The following is a 23,507-nucleotide window of genomic DNA, read 5'->3' as shown; positions in this document are numbered from 1 at the left end:
TTTAAACAACTATAGAAAATGTCTCACGAGTTTTACAGAAGACGCAGCAGCACGAGCAGAACTGCGAAAATATTGACACACCTCTTGCCAACCTGTACGGAAAAGACAGCCAAAGAAAAATTCACGAAAATTAGCCGGTTACTGATTTTACACGATTCTTTTAATAAACTAAATAATGTGCCTGAAATGCAATCACAAGCAGAAATGAATGAAACTGAGTGACACGAATGCGGTGAGGCTCCCGCCCATTTTCGAGTTAGCCCGTTACGGTTAGCATCGGCGCAAAGCTGCTTGTCAATACATCAAGGATTCCTAACTCCTAAATTTTGAATTGAAAACTACAATGGGTTAAAGCTTAAATGTTCAATTTTCTTTGAGACAAAATAATGGTTTATAAAGTGTCAGCGAAGTACAGAAAACTTCCCCACTCATTTCTTCTTCTCTCTTACAATATTGTTTTCTAAAGTAATTAAACTGTGCGCATACAATCTAGTCCAATGAAAAGCTGCCCAGAAGGATCCCCATATACAATAATTTAAAGAAAAGACGTTTCTTCCTCTAGTTATGGAATTTTGAATGAAAAATCACACCAAACTCGAAATCAACGGGACTGAATGAGAATTTCGGAATCACATCTTTGACAAAAACAAGCAATTAACAGAGCAATAAGATAGTGATAACATTCAAACACATGAATCATCCCGGGTCGAAAAAAATCACGTCCCCATTGATTAATGATGAAGACCGGGACAAAAACAACATTCTGTTTTGAAAAGCGTGTGGAACAAGGTGAAAAAAGGTGAGAACTAGACGAATGTAAGGAAATCATAAATCATAGGAAAGAACGAAAAACTCATCATATTCTCAACAATCACATAAACATACGCACACAAAAGAATAACCAAGAAGCTTAAAACGATACCAATCCACAAACAACAATCGATCGTCATCGATACGTCCGTATGAAGATGTCATTGGCGCGAAAATTAGCAACGGAGAACGTGGAAAAAGAAAAATTAGCTGGTGACCGGTGAGGTAAAGCCATAACGACCAGCAATTTTCCGGCTTAGCACACGATAATTAGTCGTTGTGGCAATTAGCCGACCTCCATCCGTCCCCACACCAGGAATAGCACCCACCGATCGATGCGTGGACCAGTGGTGGGAGGCCGCGTTGATCACCACCGCCACCGCCGCCGCCGCCGACCCACCGACCACCCTTCCCGACACTCCACAAGCGTTCGGGAGGTTCGGAAAATATTCTCCCTCACACACTCACACGCAGAGAAACCTCTTCTTCTTCTTCTTTTTCTTCTCCTCTTAACACCAACAAATTTCAGGCATCAAATAAGAAAGATAGGAAAAAGAATGAAAAAAGAAAGAGGACAGCCGCTTCGTATCTCACATTACCACGAAAAATTTCAAAAGAAACCATGGAAGTGTATTGCGTCGAAAAGAAATTGGGTCGTGGATAGTAGTGGAAAGAAATTTTAAGACGAAAAAATTCTAGACGATGCGGGATTTGTCGCACAACCGTGAATACGTTTTGCCGTTCTAAATATCGTAAAAAAGCTATGAATAACAAAATTTCTGCATTCACGTATCTAGGCGCGCACTTTCGAAAATTTACAACTTTTTCCCTCAAGTTTTCTTCCTACATTTTTGTTCAACTATTCTTATCATATATTAAGTACATATTTACTATTATTGTTATTATTATTACTACTAGGTACTAGAGAAATAAAAAAAGACCTAAAGAGGACGTGACAAGCAGGGACAACTGCTTTTCTTTCTTTGCTGCAAATAACCAAAGGGAACTGTGCTAAAAAAAAACTGGTGCAAAACGATTTTATCTTTTCATTTTTTTCACCTATTCCATTGTTTTTTGTCCTACGCTTGCACTTCGTCAAAATCTAACATGAATTTCACAGGAATATTAAAAGAGAGCAATGAACACTTTGTAAATATATACACCGAAAATTCTTGCGATCCCAGGGTAAACAAATTTTTTTCTCTTCGTGGAGCTAACGGAACAGAGGAAGTAAATAAAATGTAGACGTTTGGCCGACTGACTGATCAAATATGTACATATCCATGTTCAAATAATGTAAAAAATTTCATCAACACAAATATTTAAGTCGGGGAGTGAACGTTGAAAAATTAAAAGAAAACACCTCAGAACTTTTTAAAGCAATAAATTTATTTATTAAATGTTTATTTAAGAAGTGTTGGTCTCGAGAAGAAAAATTATCAGATCATAGCAAAAAAATCCCTGATCTCTGTGCTATGATTCATTGTAGTGTGTCTGTTTAAGAAACGCTACCGGGCACTCCTTTAATCCGGTCAGCTACAGTGATCGCCCAATGATAAAAACCGTTTCATATCCGTGTAGTCATGGAGAAATCCCGTGTAGTCACGAAAAAACGCGATTAGAATCTGCACAACCTTGTTCGAGGAAACTTACGCAATATTGCACAATATCTCAAAATATTTTTAAAAAATATTTGTTTTTACTATTATTTCCATTTTTCAGAATAATTTGCTGTACAGACGAGTCAAAAGTGGTCGTAGATGGATGCGGTTGCGTGAGCGGCTGTGCTCGAAGCGTTGCGGTAGAGCTAGCGCTTGGGACCGAGACGGGACCCTCGTTACCCCATGCGAATTGCTGAGAGGACTAAACAATAATACCATTATTCGACACTAAATACCGTACTCGACTGACTGATATCGAGCAAAGTTCCGAATAAATCAAAGTGCTAGCTATTTTGAGCAGAAAACTGGAAGAACAAGGGAAGAACAGAAGAAGAAGAAAAAACAGAATGAATTTTTTGGATAGCTGAAAAGTCCTCTTAACCGAATTATTTGAGAAAAAAAACCTTAATGCATAATTAAGAGCAATGGATAAGTACTTAATAACATACCTTAGATCGAATCAAAAAAAATGTCTGTTATCTCACTGCCACTCGCACAGGACTTCAAAACCCCAACAAAAATGTGAATTTTCAACACCTGTTCTATCGCACGAATATTCTTCAATTCGATTTAAACGTGTTGATTTATGGTGCAATTTGGCGTAAGGAATTTTTTACGAGAATAAATCGTTCCATATAGTTTTTTCTTTGCAGAAATGGATTTTCTATGACATCAAATGCTGCAGACGGTTTTTTTTTTTCGTTGCGTATCATTGCAGGTGACAGGTTAAGGGAGTGTCCCGCCGCCGCGTGACTAACGCAGACACGCGACACAACGGAACGCAACACGTAGGTCGGCGATTTTTGATCATGCCCCATATTTCACTGTCATATTTGAATACTACAAATTATGCAAAAACCGAAAAATTGCTCCAAGATAGATTTATTTAGAAGCTTTCCACGAGAAAAAATAAAATAATAGAAATTAAAATCAAACAATGACAGTAAAAATGCAAAAATTCCTAATTTATACGAATATTAACCAGATAGATTCCGCTTAAATGAGTTTTTGTGAGTTCCATACAAATATATCCGTCGATTTTTTTTCTCTCTGCAAAAGAATTGAAATCCTCGAGATAATTCCCTGCCACTTAAGAAGAGGGTTTTTCGAGAAAATTCTATTATGAATTTATTCAAATGTGAAGAGCGATGCGGCGAAGAAAACTGGTCTCGAACTGCTTGCTGCCGCTGACTTCTGCCCCCATTGACATCACGGTCAAAATCCTAATCCACACGATTCGGGCCTACCTTCATACAAACCGGTTAAATATTAACGATCATTGCCGTGCCGCGTCCATTTTTCCTACGCGTGGACCTTCGACGAATCTTAGGTGACTACGCCCTGAGGTAATTACTTGCAGGCATCACCCCACGAATCTGAGGTGGCGCAGATTTCAGGTGGAGTATTCGTATACGGGATGGGAGACTACGGAGAGGGGGATGATTCCGTCCATTTCTTCCTAATTGCCGTAAAAAACGGCCCGGAAGATACGGGTTCAGGCGTTTTGGCGCACTATTTTCTACAGGGAGTTCGACTGGAGCGCGCCAGCCTTGTGCGGCGCCGCATCTTCCGAGCCGTTTTTTACGGCAATTAGGAAGAAATGGACGGAATCACGCCCCTCTCCGTAGTCTCCCATCCCGTATACGAATACTCCACCTGAAATCTGCATCACCTCAAATTCGCGGGGTGATGCCTTTAACTCGGCCACTTCTGCCTCTACAACGACACTTGTACGTAACCGCTCACGCGATATTACACCACAAATCGTTTTTTGAGGGACTGTTGGTCAGACCTACAAGCGTTGCGTAAAAGGGGCATCCCAGAACGGTAACGCCTCTGGTAGAACGCATAGATCGCAACACAACAAATTATTTCGTTTATTCACACACTCGAGTATGCAAAGCAAAAAAATCGCTTCAAAAAATACGATTTTTACCCTAAACGACTAAAAAAATAAACATAAAACAAAAGCAGCGAAGCGTTTAAATATTACCATAATTTCAAAGTTTAGCCCCTAAACCAATCTGTATAAGACCTAGCGTCTATATTGTCTGAATATGGGGTCCTTGGACCGAAAAAAAATTATAAAATTATTTCTTAGCGCAAAGACACGAGACTTTGACTGTATTATACAGTAAAAAGAAGGAATATATGAAAGGAGTAAAGAGGAACATCCAATTAAATTAAATATCTCCAAGAAGTTTTTTTTTTTTTCAAAAATTCTTACACTTGTACTTAAGTAGATGACCTTTTATTTTTTCAAGTACTGGAACGTGTAATTAGAAAACCGGTATCTTTCAAGATAACAGTGCAGAAAAGAGATGCGAACAGGAAGATGAACGTTGTTTGCTGGAAAAAGGACAATTGTGTAAATATTGCAAACGTTAATGTGCAAAAAACAATCCATCCGTTCTGAAAGTGCGCTCAGATCAACGCTGTGACTTCCGAAAAGAAAAACGTAAAACTTTGAACGCGAAATAAAAATATCTGTGACTTACAAGTGCGATTTCTGCAACACCTCTCCGTTTAATTTTTGAAGGATTTTTCTTTATTTTTCTTCTTTATTTTCTATTCTCCTTTATTTTTCTGAAAAACAACTTCCCATTGAATGCTGGAATGGATTCAAGATGGATACGATAAATTAACGGAATGGGTAGTATATGTAATGTAAAAAGGGATGATGACCACAGTTTTCAGAAGTTTTTTCTCATTATTCATGGCAGAAAAATGTAGAAAAAGCATGGTTCGAAAAATTATGGAAAAAAAGGCAAAGAATAGTGAAATTACAGAAGAACATGGAGTTGGAACAAGCAAAGAAGAACCACCTGACAAGTAAAAATAGGACATTTCACGGCTAAATAGGAATAAATATGAAATATCAGTCAAGAATCGAAGTTTGTACCAATCCACTCTTAAGTACTTAATCGAGAAGCCAAGACATATTCAATAATAATTTATCAGTAATTTTAAATTTTATTTTATTTTATTTTATTTAAATTCTACTCTTTCAATTTTATTGTTTTTTTTTGTGAATTAAATTTAATAAATCAAAGCTAACACATCAAGAAAAAGCAATTTAGGAAACTTTAAATTAAACCCTTTAAATTAACTTAAAATTAAACTTTAAATTGAAGACTACATGAATAAGCTATATAATACTTATTTAAAAGAAAAAAACCTAAAGGGATTTTTTTGCTTGTGAAGTATTGTTCTGCCAGAAAACCGTGTGAGGGAATAGAAATAAAATTAAAAAGTAAAAGGACTTGTGGAACTTCAAATTGGGGTCCCGGGGTCCAGTACGAAGCACAAAAGAACGTTTAAATAATGAAATCAGAAAATCAAAATAATGAAAATTAAATAATGAATATAAAGTACTGTTCAAAGTTTTTCTAATGATTAACAATCGTATTCGTACAAGCAACAACAGAGCAAGAAGGTGTCGGGCGTCAACCGGGACATGAACAACAAGATTGATCCGTGAACGATTCGGATTAGACAGAGACATAAACCGCCGACATAGTGAAATGTCCTAATTTGTCTGAAGATGCGAGATGATGAAAGGAGGACGGTTTCGAGTGGAAAACGATCATTATGCATGGAGGTATGCCACTCGATTCACGTGTTGGGCGTCCGTATCGGCTCGAGGATGAGAACGTTGTGTGAATAGTGGAGGGTTGGGGGAGGATCGCGTAAGGTCAACCGAAACGAAAACATAACGCGGTCGTGACGAGGAGACGCGACGAGCGACGACGATAGATCATCGCCGTAACGCAGCGCAATCAAGAGGGTGGATGCGTATGTGCACTGCGAAGGACCCCCTTGAAGACAAGTAAGCGAACAACGAACAACGATTCTCCGGCCCGCCGTTCCGGAAGAGACCAGCCCATCGTGTGCACGATGGACTGCTACTAGAAGAACAAACGTACGACGTTCCTACACGTATCGACACATCCGTATGTCCTACAAAAATCCTAGGATTCATTCTTAGTGGCGAGAAGACTTGAATATCTCGGAAACGATGAATTTATTTAGGAAGAGGTTCTCCGGTTGCAAAATTCCCGCTTCCGGTTTTGGATATTTGAAGGAATGGGAGTGTCTGCAAACACGTGCATATTTTCACGGCGGGACACCCCGACTGGGCACTGACATTGAGATAATAGTGAAAGGAATTGATAGTTGTGCTCGCCCCGTGCATAAAGTACAAATAGATTATAGATTTTTATCTAAATTCGAAGACCTCTCCTGCTTCAAACCTCACTGACTTCCTCCCAAAAAAGTTTAACAATTCTAAGTTCACTAAAAGTTCTTCCGTTCCCGTGCCGTGTAGAGGGGATTACTTTATTTTTACATTATTTATTATTTTATTACACTTTTATTTTGACGTTGATGTAGTGGGCAAGAGAGAAGAAATAGAGGGAAGAAAGAGTAAAAAAAATAAAATAAACGAAAAAAAGTGACAAAATGAAATAAAATTGGTAAAAAAAAATGAAATATATTAAAATATATCGTTAATAAATAAAATAAAATTAGTAAAAAAAAATATGAAATATATTAAAATATGTTATTAATAAATGAAATATATATAATATAAAATAAAAAAATAAAAGTAAAAAAGAATAATAAAAAGAGATTATTGTCGGATGATCTTATTATATTCCTTCGATCTAGCCATAAAACGTACGCCAATTTCGTCTACTACGTAGTTCTCAGGACCTGTTAATAAGGATCCAGGAGACGTTGTCGATCATAAGAACCTCTCTAATTCTTCTATCTTACCATATTAGTACGGTTTAAAACAAAGTAAATCAACAGAAATACAATTTTACTTCACGCTATCAATCACCAGGCACTCGTCCGGGTCCAGGAATACCAAAAACCATCGAACACACGTTTATTTTGACCGTATCCAACAAAATGTCGCGTGTCAAGTTCCCTCCCCCCATGTCAAACATACGAATCTAGAGGAACCCAACGATTCTGCTATAGCTGGGTACATTTCAGACACGACAAAAAAAGGAACTAAATTACACCCTGACTCAAAAAAAGGCCGATGAAAAGAACTCAGGAAGAGGTCGAACGGCAATTATCGGTAGTCATTTCAGGCGTCGCTCTCACATCCCAGAAACCGTACAAACGGTAAGAACCGTCGTTTTCCCTTTTTTGTAGGTGCAATGAAAAGAAAAATATTATGTACTAAAGAAGTGGACTTCTTCCAGAAAAAAAAAGACTAACATTAATGAAAAATACTACTATTAGTAATATAAATATATAAAATAGTAATAATTATCATTGCTAATATTATTATTGTTATAAGTATTACTAGTAATAGTGCAGTAACAGTAACGAGACCATCGAATTGTAGCTTCTCCACACTTTGTGTGATTCTGGAATGATTTCTGGCCTTCGCCAGGACTCAAAAAGATAGAAATTCACATTTATTCTCAGAAATTCGAAATAAGAAAAGGTAAAGCATAGTGAAATCGTAAGGAGAAGAGGTCGGAGACAGCATCAACGAGAAGAGGTCGGAGCTTATGAGTTTATTAGGACAAAAAACTAGAAAAGCAAGAATTTTGTATTTTTATTGGTTTTTATGATTATTTACTCGCTTATTTTTAAAATAATAATTTTATTTTTTGAATTATCATTTTCATATGAGAACAGTTTGCCTGAATTGCTTAATATTTGGTCGCACCTTTACTGAGCACAGCAGTTTCCTTTAATCATCATATTCTAATAATTTTACATTGAGAAAGGTAAAATTAGCTTTTGATTAGGACAATCAAGAACGGCGCCTTTTTCCCAGGAAAAAAAGAAGGAAAAATTAGAGGATAGGACATCACCGACAGGCAGATAATTGGAACTAAAAGCAGCTGTATGGAGCTGATGATGTTTGAAGAATGTTTGCGAACGAATTCAAGTGGTTCGGACGAGTGTGAAAAGTGTGAAAAATTCGCACGATCATCACGAAAACCGAGAGCGATTCGGTTATTTCTATTCGCTTTTGTCCACTCACTTCCACTCACATCCAATGTCCTCTCCCCAGGGAAATCCCCATCAGCAGAAATTCCCTTCCATGGGTATACATAGAATTTACCACACTGATCCATATCTTTGTTTTTGCCCCCTCAAATTTACGTGTTGACTAGAGAAAATAAAAATAAAAGAAGAAATAAATCGTGGACTTCTACCGTATTTATCGTACCAAAATCTTCTGCAAATGATTTTTATTTGAACGTCATTGTGAAAAAGTGGCCAAGATATCCGCGGCCGCATAACCATTTTTTTCTGGCGAAGCCATGTCGGCCAATTTTCTACAATGACGTTTAGGCATCCATTTCCTATTTTAAAAAATCCTATTTTCTTCGTGTGATAGTGCAAAACTGTTACCATGAACATGTGATAGCATGAAAATGGAAATCGGGTTGTTATTTTTTTTTTTGTCAAAGAACTTTCCTCTGGGATAAGAAGCAATACCACGAAAATATTAGGAAAACAAGGCGAATTTTTCCTGGAATCAACTCCATGTTAAAAAAATTCTATCGTTTCTTCCCAAAACAAAATTTACAAATTTTCAACGAAGTATTGCACTTGTTTAAAACCAAATAATACAGAAGCGATGGTATAGGCAATGGATGTAGCTGTGGATTTTCATGAACTTTCATAAGCTGTGGAAGTTTTCATGTGCTGTGGATGTAGCAATGGATTTTCATGAACTTCCTGGAGTTCCATTATCAGTTTCACCCCCTTATCGGCCTGTTATCATTTTCAGTGTGGTGGAGCGAATTGGTTCGAAATCGAAATTGTAACTACTGTGTCATTCGATATGTACATCCCCATTCCGACGTCAAATTATGGAACAAATGACTTTTCAAAAAAAAAAAAACAAACGTGCTACTGTAGGTAATGAGTTTTCTCCGTTTTCCAATGAAGGATAACGAAGGAAAATCCCCTCTCTTTCCTCTCCATTCAACTTACGCCAAGGGTTGACAGCAATCCATAAAGTCTTGTTGACTGCATTTAAGGATGAGTAACCAAACTAGTTTAATGGAGATCACGATTCATCTCTTAGTGGCTTTAGCTCCTCGAAAGCTTTTCTTCGGATAATTACATCTATCAGGGATTAAATCTCATCAATACCCTCAATTTTCTACCCTTTAACGAGCTGGAGAGGCTCAAAAGGTTAATCAAATACAGTATGGTGACGATTTTGGTTGCGGGCGGCTCGATTACCACTTGGAATTGGTTTATCGGTTTAGAATAATCTTATCACCACCGTTATCAATAATCCTCGGAAATTTCTCGGGTGTTCGAAGGACGCCATTTATTCGAAATATGCCATCAAATTTGACATATGATTATCAGTTGTGGCCCTAATCGCCGCTAGATTAACGTCTGCGACGGATTATATAGATAACCTGGGTTTTTACGGAGAAATTTCATCGAAATTCCACTTCAAAGGTCTACCAATTACAAACAACCGTTTTATATAGGGCCTCACTTTTTTTTTTTTTTTTAAACCCTTGCCCCATTTTTAAACCCTTCTTTTTTCTGCTACTAATACCCCTTCTTACATTACAGGAAGATAATTACCTTCCTTAGTGCGGAAAGCACCAAGCCATAAGGCAGACAACCCTGTTATTGACCTGTCTTTTCAACGCAGCGGTCACCATCAGAGGTTTAAAAGTGCTCGGAAAAACCCAACACTGGAACAATCTTTCAATTTCCTTCCTTCCCTTCTAGTTTCCAAATCCACCTTAAGCTAGTTAACCCCAAAACATCCAAGACAGTAAATGATCTAAAAGGATAAGGATAAAGTATCTGGCTTCAATCAATCCGCTTGGGATGCACCATCATGTTCACTTCAATTCAGGATCACCTGAGGCTTATGTGGAACGTAGAACTAGCCTATACAGAGGCTTGCGGGGTGTACCCAATGGGTCAAGTTAGCGTTTTTATCCTCCCAGATAAGTTTGATTCCATTTTATCCACCCTCGGGAGGGGTGAAAGGCTTGGATAGCACTTAGGTGGATTCGAACTTCCGATCGATCGTGCAGCCACAGCAGAATCTCTTACCATTTGCGCTACACTCGCCCTGTAGACGATTTAGGTTTAAATCATTTATCCACCGCTGCTCATTCGAAGCTCATTAAGGTCAAATTTAGCCTCTAAGACCAAATACATTTACTCGAGGGCACCTATGAGTCGTAGGAACTAATTACTTAGGCGGAAACTCCACAAAGCCACTAAGACACTTATTTACCTTATAACTTGGTTAACTTACCGAAACAAAAGAGATTACCGAATGCTATGTCTAGATCTTAGAAAAAGCAACTAAGAACTACCTAATTTTGAAATGGACACCTCGAAATTTACTATTTCCTTAACATACGAATTGCGGTTTTTGGATGTACGTGATTATTTTTTGATGAAATTTCATTTGAATTTTGGTTACTGTAAAAAAAGTCACGGAACTTAATTTTAAAATGAAACGAAAATCGTAATCTGTAAGGAATCATAGATTAACATATACAGCAAAAATATGTATAATAGATAAAAAAAACTTGCTCATTTACAAACTAAAAAAATATTCACCTGCCTCCAACGTGAAGGACCACGACGAATGTGGTTCGACAACTATTTACGATTTCGAACTCTTAAACAGAGAAATGGGGAGAAGTTTTACCACTACACTTCGTCCAGAAAAATGGTACAATTCACTAATAATTAATCATTTCGATTATGATATAACAGTCGCCAAATAAAACCTAATTTTGCAACTTTTCCACAACTCGAACTGCAAAAATTTGCATCAGTAAAAGCAGCATGGAACCGGATGCGAATTGCAATATTAAACAGAAAGAACATCCAAAATTCCAAATTATATTCGCAGAGTTGGGATCGTTTTCGCGAAAAAACCATAAAATGATTTATTTCCTCTACAACAACACATTTTCATAGCGTTTAGAGAAAACTGTTGGTATTTCTCAAAGAATTACTAAAATAAATAAATAATTAAAGTATGTATAAAGATCTAAAATAATATAATAATGTAATATATAGTATAATTTATGAAAATATGTATTTAACATAGTGCATTTATATAACAATATAAATAATCCAAATTTCTTACTGAAAGTACTGTAATTGGCAGCATTTTTCTGCAAGAAAAACGATAGAAATGATTGACCTTTTGTGGATGAAGAGGAAAACGATTGCAACTCTTGTCAAGAAAACTATGGTGAACAAAGAAAAATCCATAGACGGAGTTCAAAATGGTGGAAAATATGGAAAGATAATTTTTTTTTCTGTCGCCACCAAAACACGCTCAACGTAAACGTGTCCACCGCTGAAAGTGGAGAATTGCTAGCGTAGCCGGTCTTTGGGTCGATGCTGCCATTTTTATAAAAAGTGTAATCTCGCGACCCCCAAAACATTCCATCAAATTCCTTACAAAACATAATCGAAGCAATGATAGGCACGTTTCAATTACAAAAACAACGCATTCAAATTTTGTCGCTTTCAGGGCACCTCGTGTACTTCTTTCTGTTTCAAATTTTAATTTTAATTTTAATTTTTTCCCACACAATTTCCGCACGTAGCGCTTCCTAGTCTGCTTCTTATCATTCAGGAATTGTTATTTCTTCAATAGATGTGTAAATATGTCATTAAATCCACACAATAGAGATATGGGAGAAAAAAATCTCTTACAACAAAAGATAAGAAAGGAAAAAAAAAAAGCAAGGATCAACTTCCGTAACACCTCCAGATTTCCTATGCAAGTCTTAAGAAATCTTTTAATTACATATTAAACGTACATTTGAAGAAACCAGAGGGACTCCTTTTTTTAATTTTCCAAGGTTAATTTGCACATTTGTAGCTATAGCAAAGTATTTATCACCTCTTTTGCAACAATACCCTGATTTCCGAAATTAAAGGTATTTTGGAACTTCTGTTCATCTGTTAAATTTCCCAAAAATGTCCTTTTCCCAGGAGAATTGTCCTACTTTTCCAAATATTTCGAAAACCGCTCGAAAAATGTGGATGATCTTGAACAAAAGCGAAACGAAATACTACAAGGAAACATCCATTCATCTCCAAAACAACTTCAACTGAATTAATTATCAATTTAATTTAAAATTTAGCAAAATTTGCAGAAACGTCTTCTTTTTGTTGTTCCGATCCGCTGAAACAAATGATTTATAAATTATGCGAAGGCATAAATTACAGCAAATTTTCCCTGACCATTTATTTACACAAATTCCTTATAAAAATATTCATACTTGAACAAAAGACATTGCAGAAGTTTGAAAAGATTGCTTCAAGTATTGGAGAACTGAAGAGCCGAATGTTGGATGACGAAAAGACTCACTTCCCAGAAACAGATGAATTCGTTCGGAACTGCAGGCGCTATCGCACGAGCGGATTTTCGCTGAAACTCTGCTCGCCTCATCAGAAAAAAAAGCCCGAATTACAAGTTTAACTCCTCAATTCATCATTTATTCGCGTTGGTTGGAGGTTTCTCCGATTCTCCGAAGTTGGCGAGGAAAAGTGCCGGGTGAAAGTAAGAGAACTTGTACAATCTGAGGTCGTCGAATTTCTCCTCGTTGCGGAAGCCCCGGGAAGATGTGTTGGATCCGTACTGGATGTGTCTATGCGAAAATATTGGTAGTGATACCATTCTTTAGTCTACTATAGCCTTCAATGATGAGGTTTTCATTTTCAAATTCAATTTTCACTTTTTTCATTCATTTTTTCTTATTTTCAGATTGTAGTCGCGAGAATCTTCGAGAGTGTTCTATTAAATCAGAGCAAAATAGTGACAAACAACAATAAAAGTCTAAAAGGAAACAATGACTGAATAAACAACCCTTAAAGATGGGATCAAAGTAGAAACTGAAGCTCAAGACTGTTGCTTGTGGATAGTTAGGGACGGTGACGAACCCATCACTATGGCATCCACGAAAAATCATCACTAACGGCAGTAGAAAATAAATCCCTCCTTTCTTTGTAAACCACATAAAAATTTAAAAACTAAGTTAAAAATCGACTAACGGCATTCTAGAATTGAACAAAGATTAGACCATGCCTTAAGTCTAGCAAGGAAGTTTAATGGAGTGTAGATCAAGAGCAATTGATATCAAGGATAGTAGTCAACGGTAGAACTGAACTTTAACTGCGTTGGTAAAAAAAATCAATACGGCACCATGAATTCATTTTACCTTCCAATAGAAAATTTCCTAGAAATAACATTCTAAATTCAAGAAAATACACATGGATTTGTTGTTGAAATTTTGAATCCGGATGCTCTACAATAAACAATAAACAATAATTTAGTCACGCATAGTGCAATGTAATGAAAACATGTTATACGCTTCATAATAAACAACGTTGAATGTAACGAAACACAGAAGAATTGAAATAATTTTAGGTTCCAGACTACGACAGAAGGTTCCAGACTATGACAGATTCTTCGGAAATAAATGCACATGGAACGGAAAACATACGTCCGCCAAATGTGCGAGACATTAATGTCATAGCTTACCGGAACAGAGTACCAAGGCCTCTCGAGTCCAGAGAGGTCACACGGAAATTGCGATGATTTGGGCGGGAATAGAAATTTTGGAAAAAATTCAAAAATTATGACCGAAATTGATTGTTGCATCCATAAAGTTTGTGAGAATATTAAGAGTGTTAAATTTAGGATTTAAATTAAAGTAAATTAGTAGGATTTAAAGTATTAAGTCAACATAGGGGGTGGGGGTAGATCATCAGATACTAAAACAAAAAAGGATCAGAAATCAACACGATTAAGATTTGTAAAGCAGATTTCTCTGTGTGCTTAAATTTGTTTTTATAATATTTGAATTTCCATGAGGTACGTTGACGTTGAAGGAATATTGAATATTTTGCCATCTATCGATTAGAGAGTGAATTTATTTAAGATCTACACGAATATCGACACGTATTCTAGCAAAAACCTAAATTGTTTTGTGTTTGGTTACAGTAATATCCCATATAATTCACGCTCTTGAAATCCTGAAGCGAAAACGAGTAGTAAGAGATTAGGTTACGCTTTTTTTTTGGCTCACATTCCATCTTTACAGGAGAATGAACCAAGGCACTCACCAGGAGTTAATTTTAGGTCTTAAACTGATACAGTTTCATTTTCCCTGAGAGGAACAGAAAATAATGGATTTTACTTTATTCTTTACTAGATTTCAGGAACTTAGTACAATTGAGAATCTTTCGAAAGTGTATAGGATTGAGAAATTTCATCCAGAATGGCATAAATAGAAACAACGGAGCAAATCCGGCTTTGATTCCATTAAGGAAGGACATGGCTAAAGAAGAGAAGAAGGAGGAAGAGAGAGAGGGAGAGAGAGTGATGCTAATTATGAAAGATGGAGAAAACATCAAAAGTGCAACGATGCGTGACTACATTGCTTCGTCGTGATCTCTCTAGAGATAAGGCGAGAAGAGAAGAGTCTGTGATCTTTGTTTGTCAATCGAGCGTGAAAAGTAAACAACCAAGTGATTCTTCCATTCTCCACGGTTCAAGTTCAAAAAACTCAAAGAAACAAAGTGTATGGCAGTAATTTCTGGAAAAAAAAACAAACAAGTGAATCGTTACTAAATGTGCGTACGTGTTCCGTTGTTCAATCTTTCCCTGATATTAACGCGCAAGAAACAGGTTCCGAAAACGAAAATCACACGGACGGCAGAATTGCGCCGATCATCACATCATCAGAGCCATCGCCGCCGACCACACAAATGTCTCGATGAGACCTCCCCAACTCCTTATTCCACTCCTCCTCCTACTCAACTACAATTATGCTCAACTACTAACGATATCCACAACCTATCAAGCAGAAGATGTAGGATTAGCCACAAGTGAACATCCACAATGTAGAGCATGGCAGCTATGGTGGAAAACACAGGTCGGTTCATCGGTGCGCATCGGATAAATTCCTCCAAAAAAATCAATAGGAAAAATTCCGCTGCACAATATTCGTGGTATTATTCGGGAACGTTCCATAATTGCTAACGCCCGGTAACAAAAGCTCAACGAACGGGGGGCGCTCGCTGGCGAGCACATTTCGCTAGTGATTGATGACAGTACGTCACTACCCACCAGCACTCGTAGAACCCCATATTTATCAACAGCGACGAATACGATGGTAAAGGGGATCATGTCCTACGAATGAAGCAGAACTTCATGGCAGTAGGGACTTTGTGAACGAGGAAAAAATAGGTCTTTTTGCACCGTTATTATATTATTTATTTTATATATATATTTAAATTTATTTATATTTATATTCTTTTCACACCGTTATTATATTATTATTATTATTTATACCCTCATTATTCAATACCACTATCGTTTTCTCATTTCTCAGCATTCACTTGAGCTCATTACTGGTTGGAAAAATCCATAAAATGTTGAATAAATTCGGAAAAGACAAGCGCACAACTTCATTTTATTATAGACTACCGGTTATCCATTATTTTTAATTTTTTTTACCATTAATACGTCCGTTTATCTTCGTCTTACACCAAGTCACCTAAATAATAGCTTCAATCCTAAATTCAGAACCCCAAAATAATTCACGGATCTAATTTTGCTTCCAATTCTTAATTTGAAAAGTTAAATTAAAATAAAAATAGAAAATTATCAGTAAAATAAACATAGGATAAAAGCTAAAATAATATTTATCCAAACTTTTTAGATTTTCACTTTTTTCAACATCAATCTACATTGAACTCACAAGACACCTAAAACTGGAAGATGTATATCACAAGATGAATCGTGTTTACATAAAATAAAATAAAAAATGAATATGGAGTAAATAAACAAATAAAATAATGAATAATAATAAATATACATGTGTAAAAATAGCAATCAATAATAAATAATGCAACAAATAACCAATAATAAAAATAAAAGTTAAGTTTTAGTTCAACTGCGAGACGAACGATGGAATTTCTTGGATTTCGGACATTCGCATTCAAATTCTTAAAGCCATTTTTTATTTGTAATTCCATTTTTAATCCAATAAAATGAAGAACATGGCTGCCATTGGAGAGATATTTCTTAGAAAAAAATTGTTGCAATAGTCACCTTCATGAACTTAATTTTCCAATCTTCCCTTCTTTCAGAGTACCATCATTGATCTGACGAGTGCAGACATTGATCTACTGGCGTACAGACGTCATAAAGTTTGGGTCAAGGACAAGAACGAAGCCGAAAAATACCATCTTCCCCATGAAATTCTGAAAAACTTCACAGTGAGTATACATATAGAGTTTCATCCAGAATTTTTGTTCCGTTGGTTACCGCGTCACGACTATTTCTCCCATGATGCGCTCCTCTCCGTTTCGCTCCCGTATCGTAATTGAGACAGTAAAGTTCGTCGAAAGGGAAGTTTGTCGTTACAATGTTGTCAAAATGCTAATTTGGCTTTTAATATCGATCGGGTGTATGGCACGTGACAGGCGCGATGCGATGACTAGTGGACCAAAACTTTTGGTGTGAACTGAAATCATGTCAGCACTACTATAACGACGCGACAAAAACGTTAAAAAGAAAACTCATTATATAAGAACAAGAGATTATGGTCATGCTAGGATTTCGACAGATTCCAATGATATTTTTTCCCATTGTTCATCTTTTAGAGATTTTTCAGGAAGTAGAAATAGATTTTGAGAATGTGTGCCGGCTTCATCCTCGAGTATTGCGAATAGCTAGCCAAGCGGCTGCCAAGAGATTCCATCTTAACGTCGAAAGTCTTTGTATGCAGGACAATTCCCGTCGTGAATCAGAAGAATTTTTGTGAGTTTAAAGCATTGTTTCATTATTTTTGCCCTCTAAATAGCTGCACAAATCCTAAACCTCATCGTTTTTTGCTATCGAAAGTTCGATAAGCTATATAAGCAAGGATTTTTCACATCTTCCATCACTTTTAAAAAAAGTTGAAAGGGTGCAGAAAAAAGAAATTTGGATTGCAGGGCAACATTACACTCCCTTAAAACCACAGACTCTAATTATGAAGAATCATAAAGAATTAATCCACTAAATTTGCGCGATTTGCAGTGGAATTACATTAAAAGAATTATAAAATTATGGAATTATTTATGGAATCATACTAAATTATCTCTGCTTTATTTGCAAGCTTTCTTTTCTGTGCATCACCGATTCAGGAACGAAATTGTTGTAGAGGATGATGTCGGGAAGCTGCAGAGATCGATAAACTTAGCTGAGGTATACCGAACATTTTTCCTTCGTATAGGTACACAACAAACAAATATATTTGCAGACAGAATCACAAATAATTTATGTAAACGATTCGCAGACAAATGTGGAAAAAGGGCTGGGATTAGACGAGAAACTTTTTGAAATCCATCAATCTGTTGCGATCGTCGCTGATAAAGTTTGTAATGGATCAAGCTCAGTGGATGTGGACGAGGATCTACAATATTACACAGGTTACGCTACAACTGAAATTTTTTAGCATAGAGATACAGCGTAGTTCGTAGCTTCTGCAGTAAACAAGTAAACAACATCCGGAACAGCTTATAGTTATTCGGCCTTATATATATAGTACCTCCTAGCCGAATGTGCAACGCGGTAGCTCAAACAAACATAAGTACCGATCCTCTACAAGTGGATGCCTGAAAACCTGATTTTAAAGGAAAACTAAGGACGTATTTTTTTTATAAATGACAGTTCTACAAAAAAAAAACAGAAGAATCCATTGAATACCTCTAAAGGCTAATCGATGCCATCAAAACAATGCACCTTGGAAACATCGAGAATCAACTCACTGAATAAATATTTGAAAAAAAGAAATATTAAAATAATAAAATAAATAATAATTGAAATATTAAATAATAACGATGATAAATAATAAATTAAGAAGTAAATAGAAAAAAGAGAAAAAAAAGATGTTTGAGAAAAAATGAGAAAAAAATTCTCTTATTAACAGACCATGAGAAGTTCCATATTTTAGAGAAATATGGTACATTAGCCTTCGACTTCAGCCCGTTAGGAGCCAATATCGACGAATTTATGGAACCATTTAGAAATCCAGATCATTTGGACTCAATTTTAAGGTGTACTTTCCTACTTTTCCTGTTTTCCTTTTTTTTCCACATGTATCTTTTTGTTCTCACATTCATGTTCTATATTATCATGTTTTTTTTTGTTATTGCAGAAGTTTCAATGAGAACGACATTGCTTCAAAGCGACCATTTCCATCCACCCGTCTACTTCCACTTTTAAAACTTGTAAAATATGACTCAAGGTACTTCCAAGGAATTTCTATTCCATAAATATTGCGTCTAACCGATTGGAATTAGGACTCCTCCTGTCCTTTTCGTTGGCGACAAAGTCACTGTGAAAATTGGACTGCAAATCGAATCAATAAGCAATTTTGAATTATCGACAATGGTTAGATTTTGAACTGTTGTATTTTGTTCATTCTTCTTCCTAGGTACCTTTTTTTTGCAAAAATCTTAAGGACCTCGGGTCTACATAGGCCTCTTAATATGTATGTTAAAGAACTCTTGCAGGACTATTCCGTTGACACTTGGCTTCGTATGGCTTGGTATGATCCCAGATTAAAGCACGGCTCAAGTCGTCCAGTGCTTGTCAATGAATTCACTTTTTTGAAAAAATTATGGCGACCAGATCCTATTTTTACAAATGCTAAAGCAGCACGATTTCACAAGGTGAACACATATGCATAGTTCTTGAAATATTCCTTTACTCAACCGCAGTGTTACGGATATTGCGTCGCTGTTACGGTGAAAATAGTAACAACCTACAGAAATTATAACATCCATCAGAGGATCAGTGTTCTGGCAGATAAAGGCCGCGATGGGGAAATCGCATGTCAAAATCTTTGCTTTGAATTATTTTTCTCTATTTTTTGAAATGAAATTTTTTACGTTGATTTTCGTTTTACGATCTTACTGTATGGATGAAAAAAATGGGAAAATCTAATTCCTATCGAAGAATGCATTCTTTGTTGTTGATCGGTGCAACGGCGTGGCAATGACCGTAATGCGGCCACTAAAAGATTAGTTAACTTCAACAAACTTTTGGTCTTTCCATTTCTTCATTCATTTTCCTTTTCTATACTTTTTTCTAGTTTTCAAACACAGTACCACGCTTTTTGAGAAAGAGAGTTCTTGAAAAACATGGTTCTATAGTCGGTTCTATGGACTACCTGAAGCTCGAATTTTCTGGAATTGAGTAGGCGGCCGCACTCGAATCGGTGCGATGGAGAAGGGAGTTGGAATCGCTGTGGGACCATCGCTGCCAAATGGTGCTGCCATGGGTCCCTCCTCCATCCTAACCGTTACGATCCACCCCACCGCTTCGAGAGCAACCGCTGCACCGTGCTTCATGTCGTTTTACCCCTACTATAAATATGTAGTTATAGTTACACAGGTCACCTACCTCAATTTCTACATGTACATATTTCCTGGAGGTGAAGTTTTTATGGACATCAGAATTTATCTGAAACCAACAGCGGCAAAAATTGTGCTCTGCAAATATCCACACGACAAACCGGCCTGTTCACTTAAAATCAGCTCATGTGGGTTTTCTTCATGCAAAATTAATTTTTACACAGGAACATCCATGATCCATAATTCATATGTCTTTTTCAGTAGGGTTTACATCTGATTCGGTCGAATTTGTGTGGTTTTCCGACAAAGAAAATGCGATTCAGCTAAATCGTGACCTGGAAATCCCTGAGCTATCGCTGATTGACGTTAAGGCCAAAAAATGTGATGGAAAAAGAAAATCAGGTCCAATAACAGCTAATATCACCGTGTAATGTTCCTCTACTGAACTCTTTTAGGGAACTATTCATGTTTGGAAGCTCAGTTCTTCTTGCAACGACAACTCGGTTTTCATATTGCACAAACATATATCCCTACTATGATTTGCGTGCTGTTCTCCTGGATTAGCCCCTGGTTACCGGAAGAATTTGTAGAAGGTTATGATTACTTTCATACCAATCTTCTTGTCTAGCTTTAGATGATAATTTTATGATTTCAGGGAGAATATTCGTTTCTCTCACCGTGTTTCTTACACTTAGCGCTGAAGGTAACTCAGCAAAAGAGGAGCTGCCGAAGGTTTCCTACATAAAGGTAATTCTAAGTAATTCTAGCCTTGAGGCTCTTCGAATTTAGATTAATCGGACGTGAATTTCTTCCCATTTGAACAAATAAATTCTACATATACGAAAATCGGAAACTGACTTAGAGGTGTACAGCCGGTTCAAAAATCCGACTACGATCCCCGATTGCGTTACATTGCGTCCCTGTTCCACGTACACTAGGCAACAGCACAGCGGGACCTCTGTTGAACTCTGTCCTGGGTTGGAAGCTAGAAAATAGCTGCGCTGCACTGACGCGGACGAGGTCAGATGCCGATGCTTGAACACTTTTTTGTTCGAATGCAACTATTTGCCCCGTAAGATCGGCCCGTACATCTTTCGCCGCAATCGGAGCCCTTTTGGTCCCGCATTATGACCCAAGGGTACCCTATCATTTGGTACCAGACTCGTCTGGGAGGAGAAAACACTGATTTGATCATCGGCTGGCCCCCGCAAGTCATTGTATAGGCCAACACGCGTTCCAAAACCCCAACGACTACGAATTCCAGCAAAACGCGTTGGCGCATCCCGAGTGGATACGCCAGTGACTTTATCCTTTACCCTTTTTATGACCCAATTTATAGTCGGGTCAAAACGACCTGCTGCTTACAGTCAGGTAAGTGGCTACGGCTAAGCGGTTGCAGTTCAGAGGGGACCCTAGTTGCCAGCACTTATCGCTGTAGTCTGAGTGAAATCAACGATGGTCGCATTTCGATGCCTCTACGCTGCCCGCAGAGTTCAGGAATAAGCATCGAAGCGCAGAGCCGCCTAACCGCGCCGCCCGCGCGGCTCTGAACTCTGAGGGCAGCCTTACGTCCGCGCCGCTTCGGGCGCAGCCGCCTAAGCAACTTCGCCGAGCTTCAGATCCTTTTAGAGCCGACTGTACCGCGACTGCATGATATATCGTATATTTTATATACAGGACCCGGTAGGTGGATCCAAATGCGGCGAACAACTGAATAAAAGCCTTAGGACATATTGTAAATAGACTACTTTTGGACACTGACCGAGACCAAACATATGAAATGAACAGCACAAATAGATTCTTATTTATTTCTCTTTCTCATTTTATTATTTTATTTTTATTTCTTCGCTATTTAGGCAATCGACATATGGTTTGGATTCACGTCCACATTCGTCTTTATAACGATGCTTCAAGCCCTTCTGGTCATCTCCTTAGAACATTACAGTAACTCCATCGTAAGCTTCCATATTTCTATGTGGTTTCGAAATGTACTTCTTCGAAAATAGTGGTGCTAACACCAGAAATTACAATTACAGAGACGAAAATGCGAGAATAATGTGGACGAGTACAGTAACTACAAGATAATGTACATGATGTTGCGAAGTCGCCGTTATCATCGCATTGCAAGGGATTGTGACAACTTTTGCAAGGTGATTCAATGAGAAAGTGATTTTCTGCTATTTCAACTCTCTGCTACAAATTATTTCAAGTTTTTTGACTTTTTGACCAGCTAGATTTATTAGTAGTAGTTATTAGTAGTTAAAAATTAGTTGTGATAGTTTACACCTTATCACCACTAATTTTTGTTACGACCGTGATTACCTGTAGCTGTGAACCCAACCATAATACTTCAACATAGATAAAGTGGAAAGCTAGAAGTTTCGAAAAGAGATTGTTTTCGATGATCGAAAACGCGATAATCTGCTTTACACAAAGTGTAGTGGTATTATTTTTGTGAATTTTTCAGAATCAACATTTTCTGGGTGAGCAATTTATTGGAACCCGTCTTATTTCCAATCCCTTCTTAACAACACTTTTTTAACGTTTCTTTGCGTTTCGTTTGAATTCTTCAGCTGATTTTCCTAGAATTTTTTTTCACAAAAATTACATTTCAAAAATACGTGTAGCATTCATCCAAAATTTTCGCCGTTACAGTAGGCTTTTGATATTTCTTTCAAAACAACACAGCTAGAGAGAAGTTCACTATTATACACACAATTCTTTAGGTTATGTATCCTGTAACCTTTGTCCTATTCCTGTTGATTTATGGATTCGTCATTATTCAAGGCGAAGAAAATAAATGTGTTTCTCAGTGATATAAATATTTCCCCGCATTTAAACTCGTATGGATTTCTTTGAGAGCATGTGATCGAGTACATGGATGAAGCTTATTTATAACTATAGGATCTTTGTTCGTATGCGAACATATATACATATCCATTAAAATAATATCATGATATGATTTGTGTAAATCCAAAATTAGAAAATGTAAAAGGGAACTCCAGGGTGGAGAAACCGTAACGGTTAAGTGGATTATGGTAATTACTCGTGCGGTTTGCAATCAATCTAACCAAAGGAAATTCTCCCTCTCAAGGTCCACTAGCAATTCATTTCATTTCCAAACCAATAAGTCTCAGTTCAATAATAGCGCTCCACCCCTCACGACGTGACCTGACGCCACTTTCAGCCTGAAAGTAGATTACTGGTAGTGGTGCGCGGTTGCATACCTTCGGTAACACGAACTAGTTTTACACAGCAAAAATATGTGCGGTATAAACCGTTCCTTCTCAGAATCAGAACAGCCGAGTAATATTCCTTTATCTGAATAACCGGTAACAAAAAGATCAGAATAATTTGTGAGGGTAAGGGCACCTGTGAGAGTGTTCTAATAAATCGTGAGATCAAATATGGCAAGAGGTTGAAATACACACTTGAGATTACTGACGAGTGATTAGTAATACTTATATGACTACATAAGAGGCACTGGTTGTCGATTGGTGACGCGGGGTCTTACAGCCTTCCTACATCGTCGCTATTTTGGTGCCAGTACGGTAGTCCCTAGCTCCTAGCTCCAAAATTGCGTCTGACCTTCACCGCAATCAACAACAGCTCGATGGTACATAT

The 23,507-nt window shown here is 37.2% G+C and overlaps 1 protein-coding gene across 2 annotated transcripts; it reads left to right on the top strand.

Annotated features, from left to right (window-relative positions):
* Nucleotides 1–15,250: 15,250 nt before the first annotated feature.
* On the top strand, nt 15,251–22,699 carry RB195_016303 (uncharacterized protein; the record flags this gene model as incomplete). Of its 2 annotated transcripts, none has more annotated exons than XM_064207398.1 (16): nt 15,251–15,409; nt 16,629–16,757; nt 17,177–17,301; nt 17,670–17,730; nt 17,786–17,954; nt 18,479–18,581; nt 18,683–18,772; nt 18,828–18,918; nt 19,041–19,199; nt 19,924–20,071; nt 20,145–20,285; nt 20,339–20,476; nt 20,539–20,630; nt 21,740–21,838; nt 21,920–22,033; nt 22,610–22,699. In XM_064207398.1, the coding sequence occupies 16 exons, from the start codon at nt 15,251–15,253 to the stop codon at nt 22,697–22,699; spliced, it is 1,908 nt and encodes a 635-aa protein (XP_064063278.1). The 2 variants fall into 2 exon arrangements, with proteins under 2 accessions (XP_064063278.1, XP_064063279.1); XM_064207397.1 differs by having other exon boundaries at nt 17,156–17,301.
* Nucleotides 22,700–23,507: the final 808 nt, after the last annotated feature.

This window comes from Necator americanus, chromosome V, assembly GCF_031761385.1.
Source record: "Necator americanus strain Aroian chromosome V, whole genome shotgun sequence".
Taxonomy (NCBI): Eukaryota; Metazoa; Nematoda; class Chromadorea; order Rhabditida; family Ancylostomatidae; genus Necator; species Necator americanus.
The sequence above is the reverse complement of the archived record's forward strand: the minus strand, read 5'-3'. Positions and strand labels throughout refer to the sequence as shown.